Source organism: Mobula birostris, chromosome 2 (assembly GCF_030028105.1).
Source record: "Mobula birostris isolate sMobBir1 chromosome 2, sMobBir1.hap1, whole genome shotgun sequence".
NCBI classification, from domain to species: domain Eukaryota; kingdom Metazoa; phylum Chordata; class Chondrichthyes; order Myliobatiformes; family Myliobatidae; genus Mobula; species Mobula birostris.
The window spans coordinates 134,245,470-134,265,341 of NC_092371.1; the positions used below are offsets into that span (position 1 = coordinate 134,245,470).

At 39.6% G+C, this 19,872-nt stretch overlaps 1 protein-coding gene across 1 annotated transcript in view; it reads right to left on the reverse strand.

Annotated features, from left to right (window-relative positions):
* LOC140210901 (dynein axonemal heavy chain 8-like) overlaps window positions 1-19,872 on the reverse strand; it is a 1,093,299-nt gene that overhangs the window by 1,062,064 nt on the left and 11,363 nt on the right. Inside the window, exons 3-4 of the mRNA XM_072280167.1 lie at window positions 17,588-17,672; window positions 6,537-6,688 (exon numbers count right to left, since the gene is read on the reverse strand). Of these exons, the coding sequence (XP_072136268.1) occupies window positions 6,537-6,688; window positions 17,588-17,672 (237 nt within the window). The remainder of the gene's footprint in view (window positions 1-6,536; window positions 6,689-17,587; window positions 17,673-19,872) is intronic.

Sequence of the window (19,872 nt, forward strand, 5' to 3'; positions counted from 1 at the left end):
GTCAGGGCTGCAGAAAGGATTATTGGTGTGAAGCTGCCCTCGATCCAGGACTTATATGCATCCAGAGTCAGGAAGTGAGCAAGCAGCATCATTGTAGACCCATCACACCCTGGACATCACCTGTTCCAACTCCTTCCTTCTGGTAGGCGCTTTAGATCACTGTATGCCAGGACAAATAGGTACAAGAACAGTTTCTTTCCGTATGCCATCAGTCTTATGAACACTTGAATTTTAGTCTATTATAAACCAAGTCCACCTGTACATACACAGGCATATCTCATTGTATATAGTTCACGATTATTTGCACTATAGTTTTGTTTGCTTTTTGATTCTGTACAGCGAGAGCTCAGGAAAACTGGCATCAAATTCCCTGTATGTGTCCACATACTTGGCGATAATAAAGGATTCTGAATCTGAGTTGGATAAGGATAAGAGCAGATGGCATGGGAAAGTATTTAATTGGGGGAAGGTTGATTTTGATGCTGGAACTTGGGAGCTTAAATTGGAAACAGATGTTCTCAGGAACTATGCAACAGAAGTATCAAAATTGTTTAAGGAACACCCATGGAGTTCTGTACAGGTTTAACCCACTGAGGGAGGGAAAGGAAAGAACTGTGGTTAACAAGGGAAGTGGAATCTTTAGACAGGAGGAAGAAAGAAACGTACTTAAGATTTAGGAAGCAAAGATCAGACAGGGCTCTGGAGAGCTGTAGTCACATGTATCAGTATCACAATGGAATAAAGGGAATTACAGAGGCATGAGAGAGGAGCCTGCCCAGGTGGATTGGAGGAGGATACTGGCAGGGATGATGGCACAGCAGAGATGACGGAAGTTTCTGGAAATAGTTCACAAGGCACAGGATAGATATGTCCCACAAAAGTAGTTCTCAAATGACAGGGGCAGGCAACCGTGGCTGACAAGAAAAATAAAGGACAGCATAAAAGCCAAGGGCAGGGCATATAAGGTAGCAAAAGTGAGTGGGAAGTTGGATGATTGGGAAGCTTTTAAAATCCAAGAAAAGGCAACTAAAAAAACTATAATAAGGGAAAAGATGAAACATAAGACAAACTAGCCAATAATATAAAGCAGAATACAAAAAGTTTTTCAGTTATATAAAGAGCAAAAGAGAGTTGAGAGTTTCTCTTGGACCACTGGAAAATGATTCTGGTGAGATACTAATGGGGGGACAAATGGCAGATGAACTTAATGGATACTTTGCATCAGTCTTCACTGCGGAAGACAGTGTGCCAGAGGTCTGTGAGTGCCTGAGATCAGTGTGAGTGCGGTCCCAACACCAACCCCTGTGGAACACCACTGGTCACTAAGAGCCAACCAGAAAAGGATCCTTTTATTCCCACTTGCTGCCTTCTACCAATTAGCCAATGCTCTAACCATGCCAGTAACTTTCCTGTAATACCATGGGTTCTTAACTTAGTATGCAATCTCAGGTGTGGCACCTTGGCAAGGCCTTCTGAAAGTCCAAATATACAATATCCACTACATCCCCTTTGTCTATCCTATTTGTAATCTTCTCAAAGAGTCCCAACAGGTTCGTCAGGCAAGATTTTCCCTTAAAGAAACCATGTTGACTTTGTCCTATCTTGCCCTGTGTCACCAAGTATTTAATAACCTCACCCTTAACAACTGACACCAACAGCTTCCCAACCTCTGCGGTTAGGCTAACTGGTCTATTATTTCCTGTCTGCTGCCTTCCTCCTTTCTTAAAGATTGGAGTAACATTTGCAATTTTCCAGTCGGATTTTTGAAAGATCATTACTAATGCCTCCACTATCTCTACCACAACCTCTTTCAGGACCTTAGGGTGCAGCTCATCTGGTCCAGATGACTTATGTACCCTTAGGTCTTTCAGCTTTTTGAGCACCTTCTCCCTTGTAATAGTAACTGCACTTACTTCTCATCCTTCACACCCTTCAACATCGGACACACCGCTAGTGTCTTCCACAGTGGAGACTGATGCAAAATACTCATTTAGTTCATCTGCCATCTTTTTGTCCCCGGTTATTATTTTTCTGGTCTCATTTTCTAGTGGTCCTATATCCAGTCTCATCTCTCTTTTATTTTATACATACTTGAAGAAGCCCTTACTGTCCACTTTGATATGGTTTGCTAGCTTGCTCTCATATTTCATCTTTCACTCTTATTGATTCTTTTAGTTGCTCTCTGTAGGGTTTAAAAGCTCCTCAATCCTCCATCTTCCCACTAATTTTTGCTTTGTTGCATGCCCTCTCTTTTGCTTTTACATTAGCTTTGACTTCCTTTGTCAGCCACAGTTGTACTACTCCACCATTTGAGTATTTCTTCATTTTTGGAATACATCCATCCTGCACCTTCCTCATTTTTTCCGAGAAACACATACCATTGCTGCTCTGCTGTCATCCCCTACCACTGTAATTTCCTTTACTTTACTGAAATACTGCTATGCCAATATTACTGTTTACTTTCTCCCTATCAAATTTCAAGTTGAACTCAATCATACTGAAAGGGAAATTGATACTTTTTGAGGAAGAACCAGTGGATATCATGTGTATAGACTTTAAAAAACTATTTGATAAAGTCCTACTTAAGAGAGCATGTAAGATTTTAGCATATAAAATCAAAGCTCATGGAATAGTGGAGTAAACTGGTTTATTAGTGTCACATGTACTAAGGTTCAGTGAAAAACCTGTCTTGCCTACTATCTTTACAGATCATTTCATTACAACAGGGCATTGAAATAGTACAAGGTAAACAACAATATAATGCAGTTACAGAGTTACAGTAACAGAGAAAGTGAAGTGCAGGTTGACAATCAGGTGCAAGGCCATATTGAGGTAGATTGTAAGATCAAGAATCCATTTTATTACATGAGGGGACCATTTAATAGTCTTGTAATAGCAAGATAGAAGCTGTTAAGGTGCTTATATGAAACAAAGAGTAAAAATAAACATGTCTTTTTCTGGCATTAAGATACAGAGGATAACTAGGAAGACAAATGGCAGTTGTGCCTTTATTGTAATGGGGATGGGATGCTAAAATAATAATAATAATGCTACAACTGGAAAACACATTGGCAAGACAATATCTGGAATACTGACTTGGAAGAGTGCAGAGTAGTTTCACCAGATAGATTCCAGAGATGAAAAAGCTATATTATGAGGAAAAATGCAGTAATTGGTCTTTTGATCGAGAATTTAGAAGAATGTGAAGCAATGTGAATGTGGAGTAATGTTTTTGGTACAGATTTTGAGGTGGCTTGGGCTCTAGAACCAGTGGATACAATCTCAGAACAAAAGGGTGTTTGGAAGAATTTCTTTAATGAAAGGAACCTTCAAATACAGCACACCAGAGAATTATGGATGTTTAATCATTAAGTGTGATCAACAGTCAGATAAATTTCTTACATATATTTAGACATTGAATGGCAGGGCATTGAAATGTACAGTAGAACAAAGGGACCTAGGAATACAGATCCATAATTCCTTTAAAGTGGCATTACAGGTAGATAGGGTCATTAAGAGAACTTTTGGCACATTGGCCTTCATAAATCAGAACACTGAGTTATGTTGATGTTATGTTGAAGTTGTATACAACATTGGTGAGGCAATAAGAATCTCAACCTGCAGACAAGACCTATTTTTTCCATATTTACTTCGAAACTAATGACATTTTGATTGTGTAGGGGAACACTTTGTATCTATTTATCATAATGTCATTAGTTTCAAAGTAAATATGGAAAAAAATAGGTCTGGTCCACAAGGTGAGATTCTAAATTGGAGAAAGGCCAATTTTGATGATTTCAGGAAGCATCTGGCAAGTGTGGATTGGGACAGCCTGTTTTCAAGCAAAGGTATACTTGGGAAGTGTGAGGCCTTCAAAAGTGAAATTTTGAGAGTACAAAGCTTGTATGTGCCTGTCAGAATAAAAGGTAAAGATTATGGGTTTATGGAACTTTGGTTTTCAAAAAATATTAAGGCCCTGATTAAGAAAAAAAAATGAGGTGCACAGCAGGCATAGGCAGGTAGGAAGAAATGAGGTCCTTATGGAGTATAAGAAATGCAAAAGAACACTTTAAAAAGAAATAGGTAAAGGAACACTTTAAAAAGAAACAGGTAAAAGAAAACTTTAAAAAGAAATAGGTAAAAGAACACTTTAAAAAGAAATAGGTAAAAGAAGGCATGAGATTGCCCTAGCAGACAAGGTGAAGGAGAATCCGAAGGGATTCTACAGATATGTTAAGAGCAAAAGGATTGCAAGCGATAGAATTGGTCCTCTGGAAGATCAGAAAGGTAATCCATGTGTGAAGCCAAAAGAAATGAGGGAGATCTTAAATAAATTCTATGCATCTATATTTACTCAGGTGACGAACACAGAGACTATAAAAGTGAGATAAAGCAGTAGTGGCTACATGGACCCCATACAGATTACAGAGGAGGAAGTGATTGCTGTCTTGAGTCAAATTAGGGTGGATTAATCCCAAGGGCCAGACAAGGTGTTCCCTCAGATCCTGTGGGAGACAAGTGAAGAAACTGCAGGGGCTCTAACAAAGATATTTAGAACATTCTTAGTGATGAGTGAGGTATTGGAGCATTGAGAATAGCTAATGTTGTTCCACTGTTTAGGAAAGGATGTAAAGTTAAACCAGAAAATTATAGGCCGTTGAGCCTCCATCAGCCGTGGGAAAGCTGCTGGGTCCATTGTTATCTGTCATCTATGTCAATGATCTGAATGATAATATAATTAAATGGATCAGCAATTTTGCAGATGACACCAAGATTGGGGGTGTAGTGGACAGCAAGGAAGACTATCAGAGCTTGCAGCGGGACCTGGACCAGCTGGAAAAATGGACTGGAAAATTAGCAGATGGAATTGAATGCGGATACATGCAAGGTGTTGCACTTTGGTAGGACCAATCAGGGTAGGTCTTACACAGTGAACAGTAGGGCACTGAGAAGTGGTAGAGCAAAGGGATCTGGAAATACAGGTCTGTACCTCCTTGAAAGTAGTGTCACAGTTAGATAGGGTCGTAAAGAAAGCTTTTGGCACATTGGCCTTCATAAATCAAAGTATTGAGTGCAGGAGATTGGATGTTATGTTAAATTTGTATAAGGTGTTGGTGAAGTTTAATTTGGAATATTGTATGCAGCTTTGATCACCTACCTACAGGAAAGTTGTAAATAAGTTTGAAAGAGTAAGAGAAAATTTACAAAGATGTTACCAGGTCTGGAGGACCTGAGATATAAGGAAAGATTGAATAGGTTAGGAATTTTTTCCTTGGAACGTAGAAGATTGAGAGCAGATTTGAAGTATACAAAATGATGAGGGGTATAGATAGGGTAAATGCAAGCAGGCTTTTTCTGCTGAGGTCACAGGTTAAGGGTGAAAGGTGAAAAGTTTAAGGAGAACATGAGAGGAAACTCGATTTCAACATTGAAGAAAAGTTTGGATAGGTACATAGATGGTAGGGGTACGGAGAGCTATGGTCCTGGTGCAGGTTGATGGGCGTAGGCAGTTTAAACGGTTCAACAGACTAGATGGACCGAAGGTTCTGTTTCTGCGCTGTACCTTTCTATGACTATGTCACCATATACAACTCTGAGATTCATTTTCATTTGGCCATACTCAAGAAATCTATAGAATAATAACCGTACAGAATCAATGAAAGGCCACCGAACTAGGGTGTTCAACCTGAGTGCAGAAGACAACAAACTGTGCAAATACAAAAAGAAGAAATTATAATAATAAATCAATAAGCAGTAAGTATCCAGAACATGAGTTGAAGAGTGAAAGTGAATCCATTGGTTTTGGGAACATTTCAGTGTTGGCGTGAGTGAAGTTATCCTCTTTGGTTCAAGAGTCTCATGGTTGAAGTGTAGTAACTGCTCCTGAACCTGGTGGTGTGTGTCCTGAGGCTCCTGTACCTTCTTCCTGATGGCAGCAGTGAGAAGTGAACATTCCCTGGTTGGTTGGGATCCCTGATATTGGATGCTACTTTCCTGCAACAGCGTTTCATGTAGATGTGCTCCATGCTTGGGAGGGCTTTACCTGTGATGGATTGATCCATATCCAGTACTTATTGTGTGATTTTCTATTCAAGGGCATTGGTGCTTCCATACCAGGCCATCAATATACTCTCTACTACACCTGTATAGAAGTTAGTCAAAGTTTTAAATGTCATGGTGAATTTCCATAAACTCAATTTGTATAGTACTTGTTATTAAACAAATAAGAAATGGAATTAAGGAAAATTCAAATTGCTGTAAGCATACAAGAACGGAAGCAGCCAAGCCCCCTTCTGTGATTTAGCACACAAAAACACATTAACAAGAAGTTTGGTCCAAGTGCATAGTGGGGAAAAGATTAGTTCTCTAGTATCTTTGAGGCAATGGGCTGGTAATGCTTGATATGGGATAATTTTTTTTGTGTATAAGATGAATAATGTCTCAAGCTAAGCTAAGTACAGAAAAATATAAACTTCCCACAACAATACGCTAATGTAAAATGGTCACTACTGCCAATAAAAATGATAATTTCATACCTCTTGTATATTCCTTTCTGTGATAGGAATATAATTTTGGTACCGCACAAAGAATAAGCACAGACCATCAAGGCATACTTCCGATAACTTTCCCATAAATAATCGCATCATTTTCGTCCCTTTAGCAACTCCAGCAATAATTCGTCCACTTTCTAAAAATAATTAATTTGTCAAACCATTATTCAGCTATTTGCTACTCATGCTTCGACATGCATATTTGGTAAGACTGATTATCCAATAAAGTAGTTCTCTCAAAAAATGCTATGCTATACTGTCCTGTCAAGGGAGGCAAAGTGGAACATGTGACTTGTCAAACCACCTGCACCTCCCTCCATCTAAATAACATAATAAATTATGATTATCCTTAAAACAGAAAATGTTGGAATGCCAAACAGGTCAGGCAGAATCTGTGGAAATAGAAATAAAGTTAATATTTCAGGTCCTGGCCCATTATCAGAACTGAAGAAAATAGAAAACAAGTTAATTTACAGAGCAGAGGAAGAGACCGGGGGGCTGTTATTCAGATTGGAGGCCTGTAATGGTTTGCCACAGGTTTCAGTACTGGGTCCACAGTTGTTTGTCTTCTATATTAACGATTTGGATGACAATCAGAATCAGGTTTATTATCCCTGATGTATAACACCATAAGACACAGGAGAATAAGGCCGTTCAGCCCATCATGTTTGCTCTGCTATTCAATCATGGCTGCTTTATTATCCCTCAACCCCTTTCTCCCGCCTTCTTCCCATAACCTTTCACCCCCTTACTAATCAAAAATCTATCAACCTTCACTTTAAATACACCCAGTGACTTGGCCTCCACTGCCATTTGTGGCAATGAATTCCAGATTCACCACCCTTTGGCTAAATGGAAGTTTCTCCTCATATCTGTTCTTAAGGGACGTCCTTGTATTCTGAGGTTGCACTCTCTGGTCCAAGATTAGGAACAACTTCTCCGTCTACTTTATCTAGGCCTTTCAATACTTCTGTATATGTTGTGATATTCATTTTTTTTTTGGCAGTAGAACAGTGCAAGATTTTAAAAAATTACTACAAATCACAATAAATAAGTAAATACAGACACACACATATAGTGCAAAAGAGAAATTAGTTCAAGGACAGTTCATAAATCTGACAGTAAAGGGGAAGAATCCATTCCTAAAACATTAAGTGTGGGTTTTCTGTACTTCTCCCTGATGGTAGGAATGAGAAGAAGGCCTGTCCCAGATGGCGAAGGTCCTTAAATGATGTATACCGTTTTGTTGAGGCACCACCTGTTGAAGATGTCTTTGTTGGTGAGAGACTTGGTAGGAGTCTATAACCTTCTGCAGCCTCATGCACTGGAGTCTTCATATCAATTGGTGATGCAACCAGTCAGAACATTCTCCATGGTACAACTGTAGAAACTTGCTAGTCTTTCATGACATAACAAATTTTATCAAATTTGCAGATGACATCAAATTTGCTGGTTCAGTGGACAGTGAAGAAGGGTATCTAAGATTACAACAGGGTTTAAACTGGGGGAATGGGCTACGGAAAGCATTGCACTGTGATAAGTTAAATCACAGCAGGACCTCATGGTAAATATTTGGGCCCTGGAGGGTGTTGTAGAACAGAGAGACCCAGGGTTACATGTTCAGGTTACCCAGATATAAGAATAATGTCATTTACCTTGAAAGGATGCAGAAAGGATTCATGAGGATATTACTCGGACAGAAGGGCTTCAGATGTAAGGAGTGATTGGATAGGCTGGGACTTTTTTCCCTGCAGCATAGGAAGCTGAAGGGTGACCTTATAAACTTGAAAGGTATGGATAAGATGGATGATCTCAGTCTTTCTCTGGGGTAAGGGAGTCTAAAATAAGAATACATACAGTTAAGGTGAGAATGGAAATTTCTCTCGGGAACCTGAGGGGCAACCTTCCACAGAGGGTAGTGAGTAGATGAAATGAGATGCCAGAGGAAGCTGTCGAGGTGGGTAGAGTTACAATGTTTAAGAGATATTTAGACAGTCACTTGAATAGAAAAGTTTTAATAGGAAATGGGACAATCACAGCAAAATGGGACAAGCTCAAATAAGACACTTTGGAAGGCATGCATATGTTGGGCTGAAGGATCTGTTTTAGTGCTGCATAACTCTACCATGGTGGGAGCCTTACATTATACACAACCAATTCAGGAACAGTTATCACCCTACAACCATGATGCTCCTGAACTGGCATGGATTACTCTACTCACCACAACTCTGAACTGATTCCACAACCTACTGAATTACTTTAAAGACTCTACAACCCATGTTCTCATTATTATTTATTTTTATTTGCACATTTTGTCTTCTTTTGCACATCGGTAGTTTGTTAGTCTTGTTTATGTATACGTTTTCATAAAATCAATCGAATATCTTTATTTTCCTGTAATGAACCTCAAAGGTAACATTTGGTAACATTTACATACTTTGATAATATACTTACTTTGGCTTTGACTTTAACGAAAGTGACAGAAGAATCACCACAGATGGTGATGGCTATTTGGACTTAGCTGCTAGAGAGGTAGTGGAAGCAGATATAATACAGCAATTAAAAGGCAGTTAAAAGATACTTAGATAGAAATGGGAAAGAGATATCCAAGCCTAACGCAAAGTTCGAAGTAAACTTACTATCAAAGTATGTATATGTCAAAGCATTCTACCTTAAGATTCATTTTCTTGTAGATATTCACAGTAGAAAAGAGAAGTAAAATAGAATCAATAAAAAACTACACCAATAAAAAATGACAAACAACCAAAGTGCAAAAAAAGGAGAAAATAAATAAATAAATCAATCAATCAATCCATCAATAAATAAATACCCCCCAAACAAACAAACAGAGAACAACAGGTTCAGCAGCCTGATGGGTAAAGGGTAATAACCGCTCCTGAACCTGTTGTGGGATCTCAGGTTCCTATACCTCTTTCCCAATGGCAGCAGCAAGAAGAGAGCATGGCCTGGATGGTCGGAGTCCTTGATGATGGATGCTGCTTTCTTGTGGTAGCGCTCCTTACAGCTGTGCTGTATGGTGGGAAGGGATTCACCTATGATGGACTGAGCTGTCTCCACCACTATTTGTATGCTTTTCCATTCAGGAATGTTGGTGTTTTCATACCAGGTCATAATACAACCAGTCAGGACACTCTCCACTGTACAGCTCTACAAGTTTGTCAGAGTTTTAGATGATATGCCAAATCTACATAAACTTCTAAGGCAGTTGAGGCCTTGTCGCTTGGCGCTTACATGCTGGTCCTAGGACAGATCATTTGATATGAAAATGCCAAGGAATTTAAAATGACTGATCCTCTTCACCTCCAATGCCTTGATGTAAACTGGCTGATGAATCACCAGTTTCTTCTTCCTGCAGTCACTAATCAGCTCTTTGGTTTTGCTAACATTGAGTGAAAGGTCGTTGCTGTGGTACCATTAAACCAGATTTCTAATCTCCCTCCTAAATGCCGATTCATCACCACTTTTGATTTAGCCAACAACAATGGTGTCGTCAGAACACTTGAATAGAGTGTTGGAGCTGTACTTTGTACATCTGTACTTTGCAGCTGCACAGTCAAAAGTATAAAGCAAGTAGAGCAGGGGCTAGGCACAGTGGCTTGTGGTTCACCTGTATTGATGATGATTGTGGAGGATGTTGATGTCAGTCTGTACTGAGTGGCAAATGGACTCACTGTCCACATGCACGAGGTGGGCTGAAAGGATCCACTGCTGTGTTGTATGTTTCAGCTGAACTATAATTCTATGAATGGGTGGAGAAAAGAAAATATCTCTGATAAGGTGAGCTGATCAATTAATTAATAGATACAACACAGAATAGGCCCTTCCCGCCCCTTGAGGCAACCCCCAACAAACCCAATTTAACCCTAACCCAATCAGAGAACAACTTACAATGATCAATTAACCCATCTGGTACATCTTTGGACTGTGGGAGGAAACCAGAGCACCCAGGGATATCCCATGCAGTCCACAGGGAGGACGTACAAACTCCTTACAAGGACGCTGGGACTGAATTCTGAACTTGGGCACCCCGAGCTGTAATAGCATCATGCTAACCACTACACTACTGTGGTTAAGAATCAGATTATGCTTCTTTGCCTGTGTAATACGTTGCTACGAGGGGTGATTGATAAGTTCATGGCCTATAGTAGAAGGAGATGAGTTATACAGCTCTTGTCACATGCACATGCAGTTCAACTCTTTGAGTGAAAATGCAGAAAGTTTGAAGTTAATAACTCATCTCCTTCTATGTTAGGCCACGAACTTATCAATCACCCCTGCTGTGGACCACTTCTGGAGGTCCAAGATGCCGACTTCTACAAAGAAGGGATCCGTATGCTCCACAACAGCTGGACTAAGTGTGTAAATCTAGGAAAAATAAATGTGCTAGGTTTTCTAAAATTGACCCCTTCTACCTTAGGCCACGAACTTATCAAACACCCCTCGTAATAACAAGTATGTAGGACAAGGGCAGTTTTGACACACTAGGAGTATCTGAAACATTGAGTCAAAATCACAGCTGTATGTTAATCAGAAGTGGGCAATTCTGATATGGACATAAAGAAAGATGAAATGATCTAAATTTATTTGTTATATCTCTGTGCCAGTTTCTCATAACCCTTTATTCTACAAACTTTCAAAATATTATCTGCCTCCAGTTACACAGTCTCCACAACCCTTTGGGTGAGATAATGCCAGAAATTCTCTGCCCTCTTTGAGAAGGCATTTCTTTATACTGAAGCTCTAAATAATTGTCCCCAAGTTTGAAAAACCTAAACATTTAAGTACACAGTAATATGTGTTTATTAATATATGAACATTGTCATGGTAATTAAATAAAATAGTTTAGACACTATTTCAAAACAGGTCATATGAATATAGGCAGCATGGAGTAAATGAGGTGCTCGAGGAATATAAAGAATGTAAAAAGAATCTTAAGAAAGAAATTAGAAAAGCTAAAAACTATGAGGTTGCTTTGGCAAGTAAGGTGAAAATAAATCCCAAGGGTTTCTACGGTTATATTAATAGCAAAAGGATAGTGAGGGATAAAATTGGTCCCTTAGAGAATCAGAGTGGACAGCTATGTGTGGAGTCAAAAGAGATGGGAGAAATTCTGAACAATTTCTTTTCTTTGGTATTCACTAAGGAGAAGAATATTGAATTGTGTAAGATAAGGGGAACAGGTAGGGAAGTTATGGAAACTATGATGATTAAAGAAGAGGAAGTACTGGCGCTTTTAAGGAATATAAAAGTGGATAAGTCTCTGGATCCTGACAGGATATTCCCTAGGACCTTGAGGGAAGTTAGTGTGGAAATAGCAGGGGCTCTGTCAGAAATATTTCAAATGTCATTGGAAACAGGGATGGTGCCGGAGGATTGGCGTATTGCTCATGTTGTTCCATTGTTTAAAAAGGGTTCTAAGAGTAAACCTGGCAATTATCAGCCTGTGAGTTTGACATCAGTGGTGGGTAAATTGATGGAAAGTATTCTTAGAGATGGTATATATAATTATCTGGATAGACAGGGTCTGATTCGGAACAGTCAACATGGATTTGTGCGTGGAAGATCCTGTTTGATAAATCTTATTGAATTTTTTGAAGAGGTTACTAGGAAAGTTGACGAGGGTAAAGCAGTGGATGTTGTCTATGTGGACTTCAGAAAGGCCTTTGACAAGGTCCCACACGGAAGGTTAGTTAGGAAGGTTCAATTGTCAGGTATTAATATTGAAGTAGTAAAATGGATTCAGCAGTGGCTGGATGGGAGACGCCAGAGAGTGGTGGTGGATAACTGTTTGTCAGATTGGAGGCCGGTGACTAGTGGTGTGCCTCAGGGATCTGTACTGGGTCCAATGTTATTTGTCATATACATTAATGATCTGGATGATGGGGTGGTAAATTGGATGAGTAAGTATGCAGATGATACTAAGATAGGCGGAATTGTGGATAATGAAGTAGGTTTTCAAAGCTTGCAGAGAGATTTAGGCCAGTTAGAAGAGTGGGCTGAAAGATGGCAGATGGAGTTTAATGCTGAGGTGCTACATTTTGGTAGGACTAATCAAAATAGGACATACATGGTAAATGGTTGGACACTGAAGAATGCAGTAGAACAGAGGGATCTAGGAAAATGGTGCATAGTTCCCTAAAGGTGGAATCTCATGTGGATAGGGTGGTGAAGAAAGCTTTTGGTATGCTGACCTTTTTAAATCAGATTATTGAGTATAGAAGTTGGGATGTAATGTTGAAATTGTACAAAGCATTGGTGAAGCCAAATTTGGAGTATTGGGTACTGGTTTGGTCACCGAATTATAGGAAAAATGTCAACAAAATGGAGAGAGTACAGAGAAGATTTACTAGAATGTTACCTGGGTTTCATCACCTAAGTTACAGAGAAAGGTTGAACAAGTTGGGTCTTTATTCTTTGGAATGTAGAAGGTTGAGGGGGGACTTGATAGATGTATTTAAAATTATGAGGGGGATAGACAGAATTGACATGGATAGGCTTTTTCCATTGAGAGTGGGGGAGATTCAAACAAGAGAACATGAGTTGAGAGTTGAAGGGCAAAAGTTCAGGGGTAACGTGAGGGGGAACTTCTTTACTCAGAGTGGTAGCTATGTGGAACGAGCTTCCAGCAGAAGTGGTTGAGGCAGGTTTGATATTGTCATTTAAAGTTAAATTGGACAGCTATATGGACAGGAAAGGAATGGAGAGTTATGAGCTGAGTGCAGGTCGGTGGGACTATGTGAGAGTAAGAGTTCAGCACGGACTAAAAGGGCCGAGATGGCCTGTTTCCGTGCTGTCATTGTTATATGGTTATATGGAATAAAAAAATGATCACAACTAACAAATGAAGTTAAGGAAATACCTAAGTGCTCTAGATATACCGTAACAGAAGAATCAAGGCATTTTTACATGATTTACCATTCAAAAACACATCAGCAAGAAACTTGGTCAAAATGCATAGATGGGGGAAGAAAGTGTCTTTCTGAACCATGAGCCAGGAATGCTTACTATGAGTGAATATTATAATTAATATTTTAATGTATGGAAATTTATAACAAATTATGTTTGTGCTTATTTATAATATAATATATAATTCTGTCATGCCCTCTTAGGATCTTGTATGTTACAATAAGATCACTATCATTTTTCAAAACGACATGGAACATTCAGTAGATCCTACTTCAGCCTCTCATATCAGAACAATTCACTCATTCCAAGAATTCATTTGCTGAATCTCTTTTTAGACTGCCTCCAATCCCAGTCCTTCTCACATTCATTATAATCATCTGGTGTTTATAGTTCAGGCAATCACCATGTTCTGTGGGCGGGGGAGTTGCATTCCTAAATAAATGTCTTTATTGCAATTTGTTGTAATGCAAGGTTGTGTCATCTGCAAATATCAAGAAATGCAAGTTGAAAAAAAATATATGTATATAATTTTTACCACATAAATTTCATTATACTTAGTGTGTGCGGAAACAGAATAAACTTTCACGTTAACTTACTTTTAATCTTTCATTCCTCTTACAGGATGTGGGAAGACAGGGAGGCCTCCAGCATCCCTGACGCCTACACCTGCAAGAAGGGCACCCAGTTGCAGCTTCTAATACTCCACATTAAGGAATTGGAACTGGAACTGGATGAACTATAGATCATTCAGAAGGCTGATTGTGCTATAGATAGGACATATAGAGAGGTAGCTACATCCAAGGTTCAGGATACAGGAGACTGAGTGACAGTCAAGAAGGGGAAAGAAGTTAAACAGCCAGTGCAGAGTACTGTAGTGGTCATCTTCCTCAACAACAGGTATACCAGTTAGGATACTGTTGGGGGGAATGACCTGCAAGGGAAAGTCACAGCAGTCAGGTCACTGGCACTGAATCTGCCACTTCTGTGATTCAGAAGGAAAGAGGGGAGAAGTGGTGAGCTGTGGTGTTAGAGGATTCATTAGTTAAGGAACAGAAAGGAGTTTCTATGGACAAAAACGGGATTCCTAGATGACATGTTGCATCTCAGGTACCAGGGTCTGGGACATCTTTGATCGAGTCCTCAGGGTGAACAGCCAGAGGCCATAGTCCACGTAGGTACCAATGATATAGGTAGGATAAGTGACGAGGTCCTGCAAAGTGAGTTCAGAGTTTAAACTGGAATTCTAGGAGGATGGAAACCAGAGTACCAGAACAGATAGTGGAGAGGTTGTGGAGACAGATGTTGTTAATTCTTCAAAGTCAGGAATCAAAAGATTGAGCGTGGTGCAACTAGTGTCCTGAGCTGCGTATATTTCAGTGCAAGTAGTACTGTAGGAAAGGCAGATGAGCTCAGGGCATGGATCAACACAATGAAATTATGACACTGTAGCCATTAGTTAACTTGATTGCACAAGGGGGAGGACTGGCGGCTCAGTATTCCGGGATTCCATTGTTTTAGAGTGGGAGGAATTAAAGGAGGAAGAGTGGTGTTACTAGTCAGGACAGACTGGAGAGCTCATCTAATGAGGCATTATGGATGGAACTGAGGAAAAAGAAAGATATTACCACATTAATGGGGCTACAATACGGACCACTCAAGAGTCCACGGGATTTAGAGGAACAAATTTGTAATGACATCGCAGATTGTTGCAAGAAAAATAAGATTGTTATAGTAGGTGATTGTATTTTAACCTTCCACATATTGACTGGGTCTTCCATTCTGTAAAAGGACTAGATGGGATAGAGCTTGTCATATATGTTCAGGAAAGTTTCCTGAATCAGTACATAGGATTCCCAATGACAGAATGTGCCATACTTGATCTACTCTTAGGGAATGAGACAGGGCAGGTGACAGAAGATGGTGTAGGGAAACATTCTGTGTCTAAGCGCTTGTCAGAATAAAAGGTAAAGATAACAGGTTTAGGGAACCTTGGTTTTCAAGAAATATTGAGGCTCTGGTTAGGAAAATAAAAGGACATGCATAGCAGATATAAGCAGGTAAGAACAAATTAGGTACTTATGGAGTATAATAAATGCAACAGGACACTTAAGAAAGAAATCAGGAGGGCTAAAAGAAGGTAACAACAGGAATTCTGCAGATGCTGGAAATTCAAGCAACACACATCAAAGTTGCTGGTAAATGCAGCAGGCCAGGCAGCATCTATATAGATGCTGCCTGGCCTGCTGCGTTTACCAGCAACTTTGATGTGTGGGACTAAAAGAAGGCATGAGTTTGCTCTAGCAGAAAGGTGAAGGAAAATCCCAAGGACTTCCACAGATTTGAAGATTTTTCTAAGAGCAAAAGGATTGCAAGGGACAAAACTGATCCTTTGGAAGATCAGAATAGTTATCTATTCGTGGAGCCAAAAGAGATGGGGAGATTTTAAATGGATTTTTTGCATCTGCATTTACTCGGGAGACAGACACAGTCTATAGAAGTGAGGGAAAGCAGCATCCACTTCATGGACCCTACACAGATTACAGATGAAGAGGTGTTTGCTGTCCTGAGGCAAATCAAGGTCGATAAATCTCCAGGGCCTGAGATAGTATTCCCTTGGATCCTGTGGAAGACAAGTTGAAAAATTGCTGGGGCCCTAGCAGAGATATTTAAATCATCCTTAATGACAAGGGAGACACCAGGGGATTAGATTAATATTGTCCCGCTGTTTCAGAAAGGCTCTAAAAATAAATCAGGAAATTATAGGCCATTGAGCCTGACATCAACAGTGGGAAGGTAATTGGAGGGTATTCTAAGGGACAGGATATATGAGTCTTTGGATAAACATCAACTGACTAGGGATTGTCAGCATGGCTTTGTGCGTGGTAGGTCATGTCTAACCAATCTATATTATAGAGTTTTTTGAGGAAGTTACCAGGAAAGTTGATGAAGGCAAGGCAGTGAATGTTGCTTTCATGGACTTTAGTAAGGCATTTGCCAAGATGCCACCTGGGTGGTTGGTCAAGTAAATACAATCTCTCGGCATTCAAGATGAAGTAGTAAATTGGATTAGACATTGGCTTTGTGGGAGAAGTCAGAGAGTGGTAGCAGATGGTTGCCTCTCAGACTGGGGACTAGTAATTAGTAGTGTGCCGCAGGGATCAGTGCAGGGTCTGTTGTTGTTTGTCATCTATATCAACGATCTGGATGATACTGTGGTTAATTGGATCAGAAAATTTGAGGATTACACCAAGATGTAGTGGATAGCGAGGAAGACAGAGCTTACAGTGGGATCTGGACTGGCTGGAAAAATGGGTTGAAAAATGGCAGATGGAACTTAATACAGACAAGTACGAGATGTTGCACTTCCGTAGTCTTACACAGTGAATGGTAGGGCAGATTGCGGTAGAACAAAGGGATATGGGAATAAAGGTCCACAATTCATTGAAAGTGGCACCACAGGTAGATAGGGTTGTAACGCAAGCTTTCGGCACATTGGCCTTCATAAGTCAAGAGTATTGAATACAGAAGATGGGATGTTATGTTGAAGTTGTGTAATACACTGGTGAGGCATAACTTGGAGTACTGTATGTAGTTTTGGTCACCTACCTACAGGAAAGTTGTAAATAAGGTTGAAAGAATACAGAGAAAACATACAAGGATGTTGCTGCTGCTGGAGAACTTGAGCTATGAGAAAAGATTGAATAGATTAGGACTTTATTCCTTGGAATGCAGAAAATTGAGGGGAGATTTGATAGAGGTACACAAAATTATGAGGGGTATAGATAGATTAAATGCAAACAGGTTTTTTCCACTTAAATTCGGTGGGACTACAACTAGAGGTCATGGGTTAAGGGTGAAAGGTGAAAAATTTAAGGGGAACAAGAGGGTAACTTCTTCACTCGGAGGGAAACTGCCAGCACAAGTGGTGCGTACAAGCTTGATTTCGAAGTGTAAGAGAAGTTTGGATAGGTACATGGATGGTAGGGGTATGGAGAGCTATGGTCCCAGTGCAGGTTGATGGGAAGCAGTTTAAATGGTTCAGCAAGGGCCTGTTTCTGTACTGTACTTTTCAATGACTCTGTAATTCTACATCTTAAACTTATTTTTACCTATTATCGGAGGATCTGCTTCCTGATAAAAGAATGCAAGTGTTTTACTGCCTCCTCTTGAAAAGAAATCATCATATGGTTGCAACTGTCAAAGTAAAGTGTAAATAATTATCATTAATATTTTCATCATGTGTTCCTCCATGAGCAAATTTAATATCATGTAAATTAAAAGTGAGCAAAACAGTAACATTGCATACTTCCTCTGCAATACATTTTAAATGTTATATAATTTCCAATCAATAATCCCATGAATTCAAATCTGAAATGATTAAAAATATTTAACAGGAAAATACTAAAAGAGGATAATATGACTTGATAGGGAATTGTTTAATAGATAAAAAATTGAGAATAAGAATAAATGGTTCATTTTCAGGTTGGCATTCTGTTAATGATTAACCACAAGATTCAGTTAAAGGGTAAGTTTTTTAGGCAGTCCTTGACAATTGAGGATGACTTTCTCTCACTCCAATTTTGTGAGTTCCCAAAGAGATCAATATGGGAACTACAGACTCTTCCACAGATAGTTAACTGATATACGGAAAGATGGGTATTCTATGAAGTGCTCTTCTCACTTATGTAAGACCTCGATGCAAGGTTCTTCATACCATTTGAAATGCTCCTTCACAATTTTGATCAGATGCCCTGGAACCTCAAATTTAAGTGGAATTATTGCATTTTTTATTTAAAGATTTGAGCACATCTTTGAATATTTATCTTTCTTATCGAGTAATCTCTTTCTATCATACAAGAACGCTGTTGGGGTGTGAACAACGTGGACTGCCCAACAAAGCCAACTGAACCTAATTAGACCTCAATGCTCAGGATATTGCTTGGGAGGTGTCACTGATATTGGTTCACTTTCCTTTCAATTAATGGTCTTTCTTTTCCATTAATTGTTACATCATTCTTTACATCTAGTTTATGGAAATATATATTTGTCTGGATTAAATTCCATTTGCCATTTTTCCTGCCCATATCTTCAACTCACATACAATACATCTGGTATCCTTTGACATCCTTCCTCATTAGCTTTACCAATTATCTCCACTGTCTCCAAAGCTCCACTAATTTTTGTCTTCAAATTTATCAGCTCTTCTACATCTTCATGGATACTATTTGTGTATATCACAAAAGCAGAGGTTCTTGCAGACCACTGATCACAGACCTCCAGTCAGAAAAATACTCCTCCATCACTATACTCTATCTTCTATAGCCAAGAAAATTTTGAATCTAGTCTACCAAGTCTCCATACATCCCATGTATCTTATATGTTCTGAATCAGCTACCAGGAGGAACTTTGTCAAATACCTTACTGAAGAACAGGTATACAACCTCTACTACCCCACCCACATCAGTCATTTCTTCAACTCTTCAAATAATTCAATCAAGTTTGTAAGACAGGTCAAGCCATGATGGTTATCCCTAACAAGCCAATACTTTTTCTAACTGAGCACAAATATTACCTGCTAGAATTCTCTCCATTAGCTTAACTACCTCTGGCATAAGGCTCATCAGCCTACAATTTGCTGGATTATCATTACCATCCTTCTTTAATAGAGAAACGACATTGGCTACTGTCTAGTACTTTGGAGCCCTGCCTGTGGGTAGAAAGGATACAAAGGTCTCTGTCATGGCACCAGCAATTTCCTTTCCTGACTCTCCCAATAACTTGAGAGAGATCAAATCATACCCTGAGGATTTCGTCTTTCTTGATGCCTTAAAACAATAGCATAGAATCACAGTCACAAAATATTATAGCATGAAAATAGACCCTTCAGCATATCTAGTCCCTGTCAACCTGATTTTCTGCCCAATCCTATCTACCTGCACGTGAACTATATACAAACCTAGCAACACACATAAAAGTTGCTGGTGAATGCAGCAGGCCAGGCAGCATCTCTCGGAAGAGGTACAGTCAATGTTTCGGGCCAAGATCCTTCATCAGGACTAACTGAAAGAAGAGCTAGTAAGAGATTTGAAAGTGGGAGGGGGAGGGGGAGGGGGAGATCCGAAATGATAGGAGAAGACAGGAGGGGGAGGGATGGAGCCAAGAGCTGGACAGTTGATTGACAAAAGGGATATGAGAGGATCATGGGACAGGAAGCCCAGGGAGAAAGAAAAGGGGGAGGGGAGAAAAAAGCCCAGAGGATGGGCAAGGGATATAGTGAGAGGGACAGAGGGAGAAAAAGGAGAGAGAAAAAGGAAATGTGTGCATATAAATAAATAACGGATGGGGTACGAGGGGGAAGTGGGGCATTAGCGGAAGTTTGAGAAGTCGATGTTGA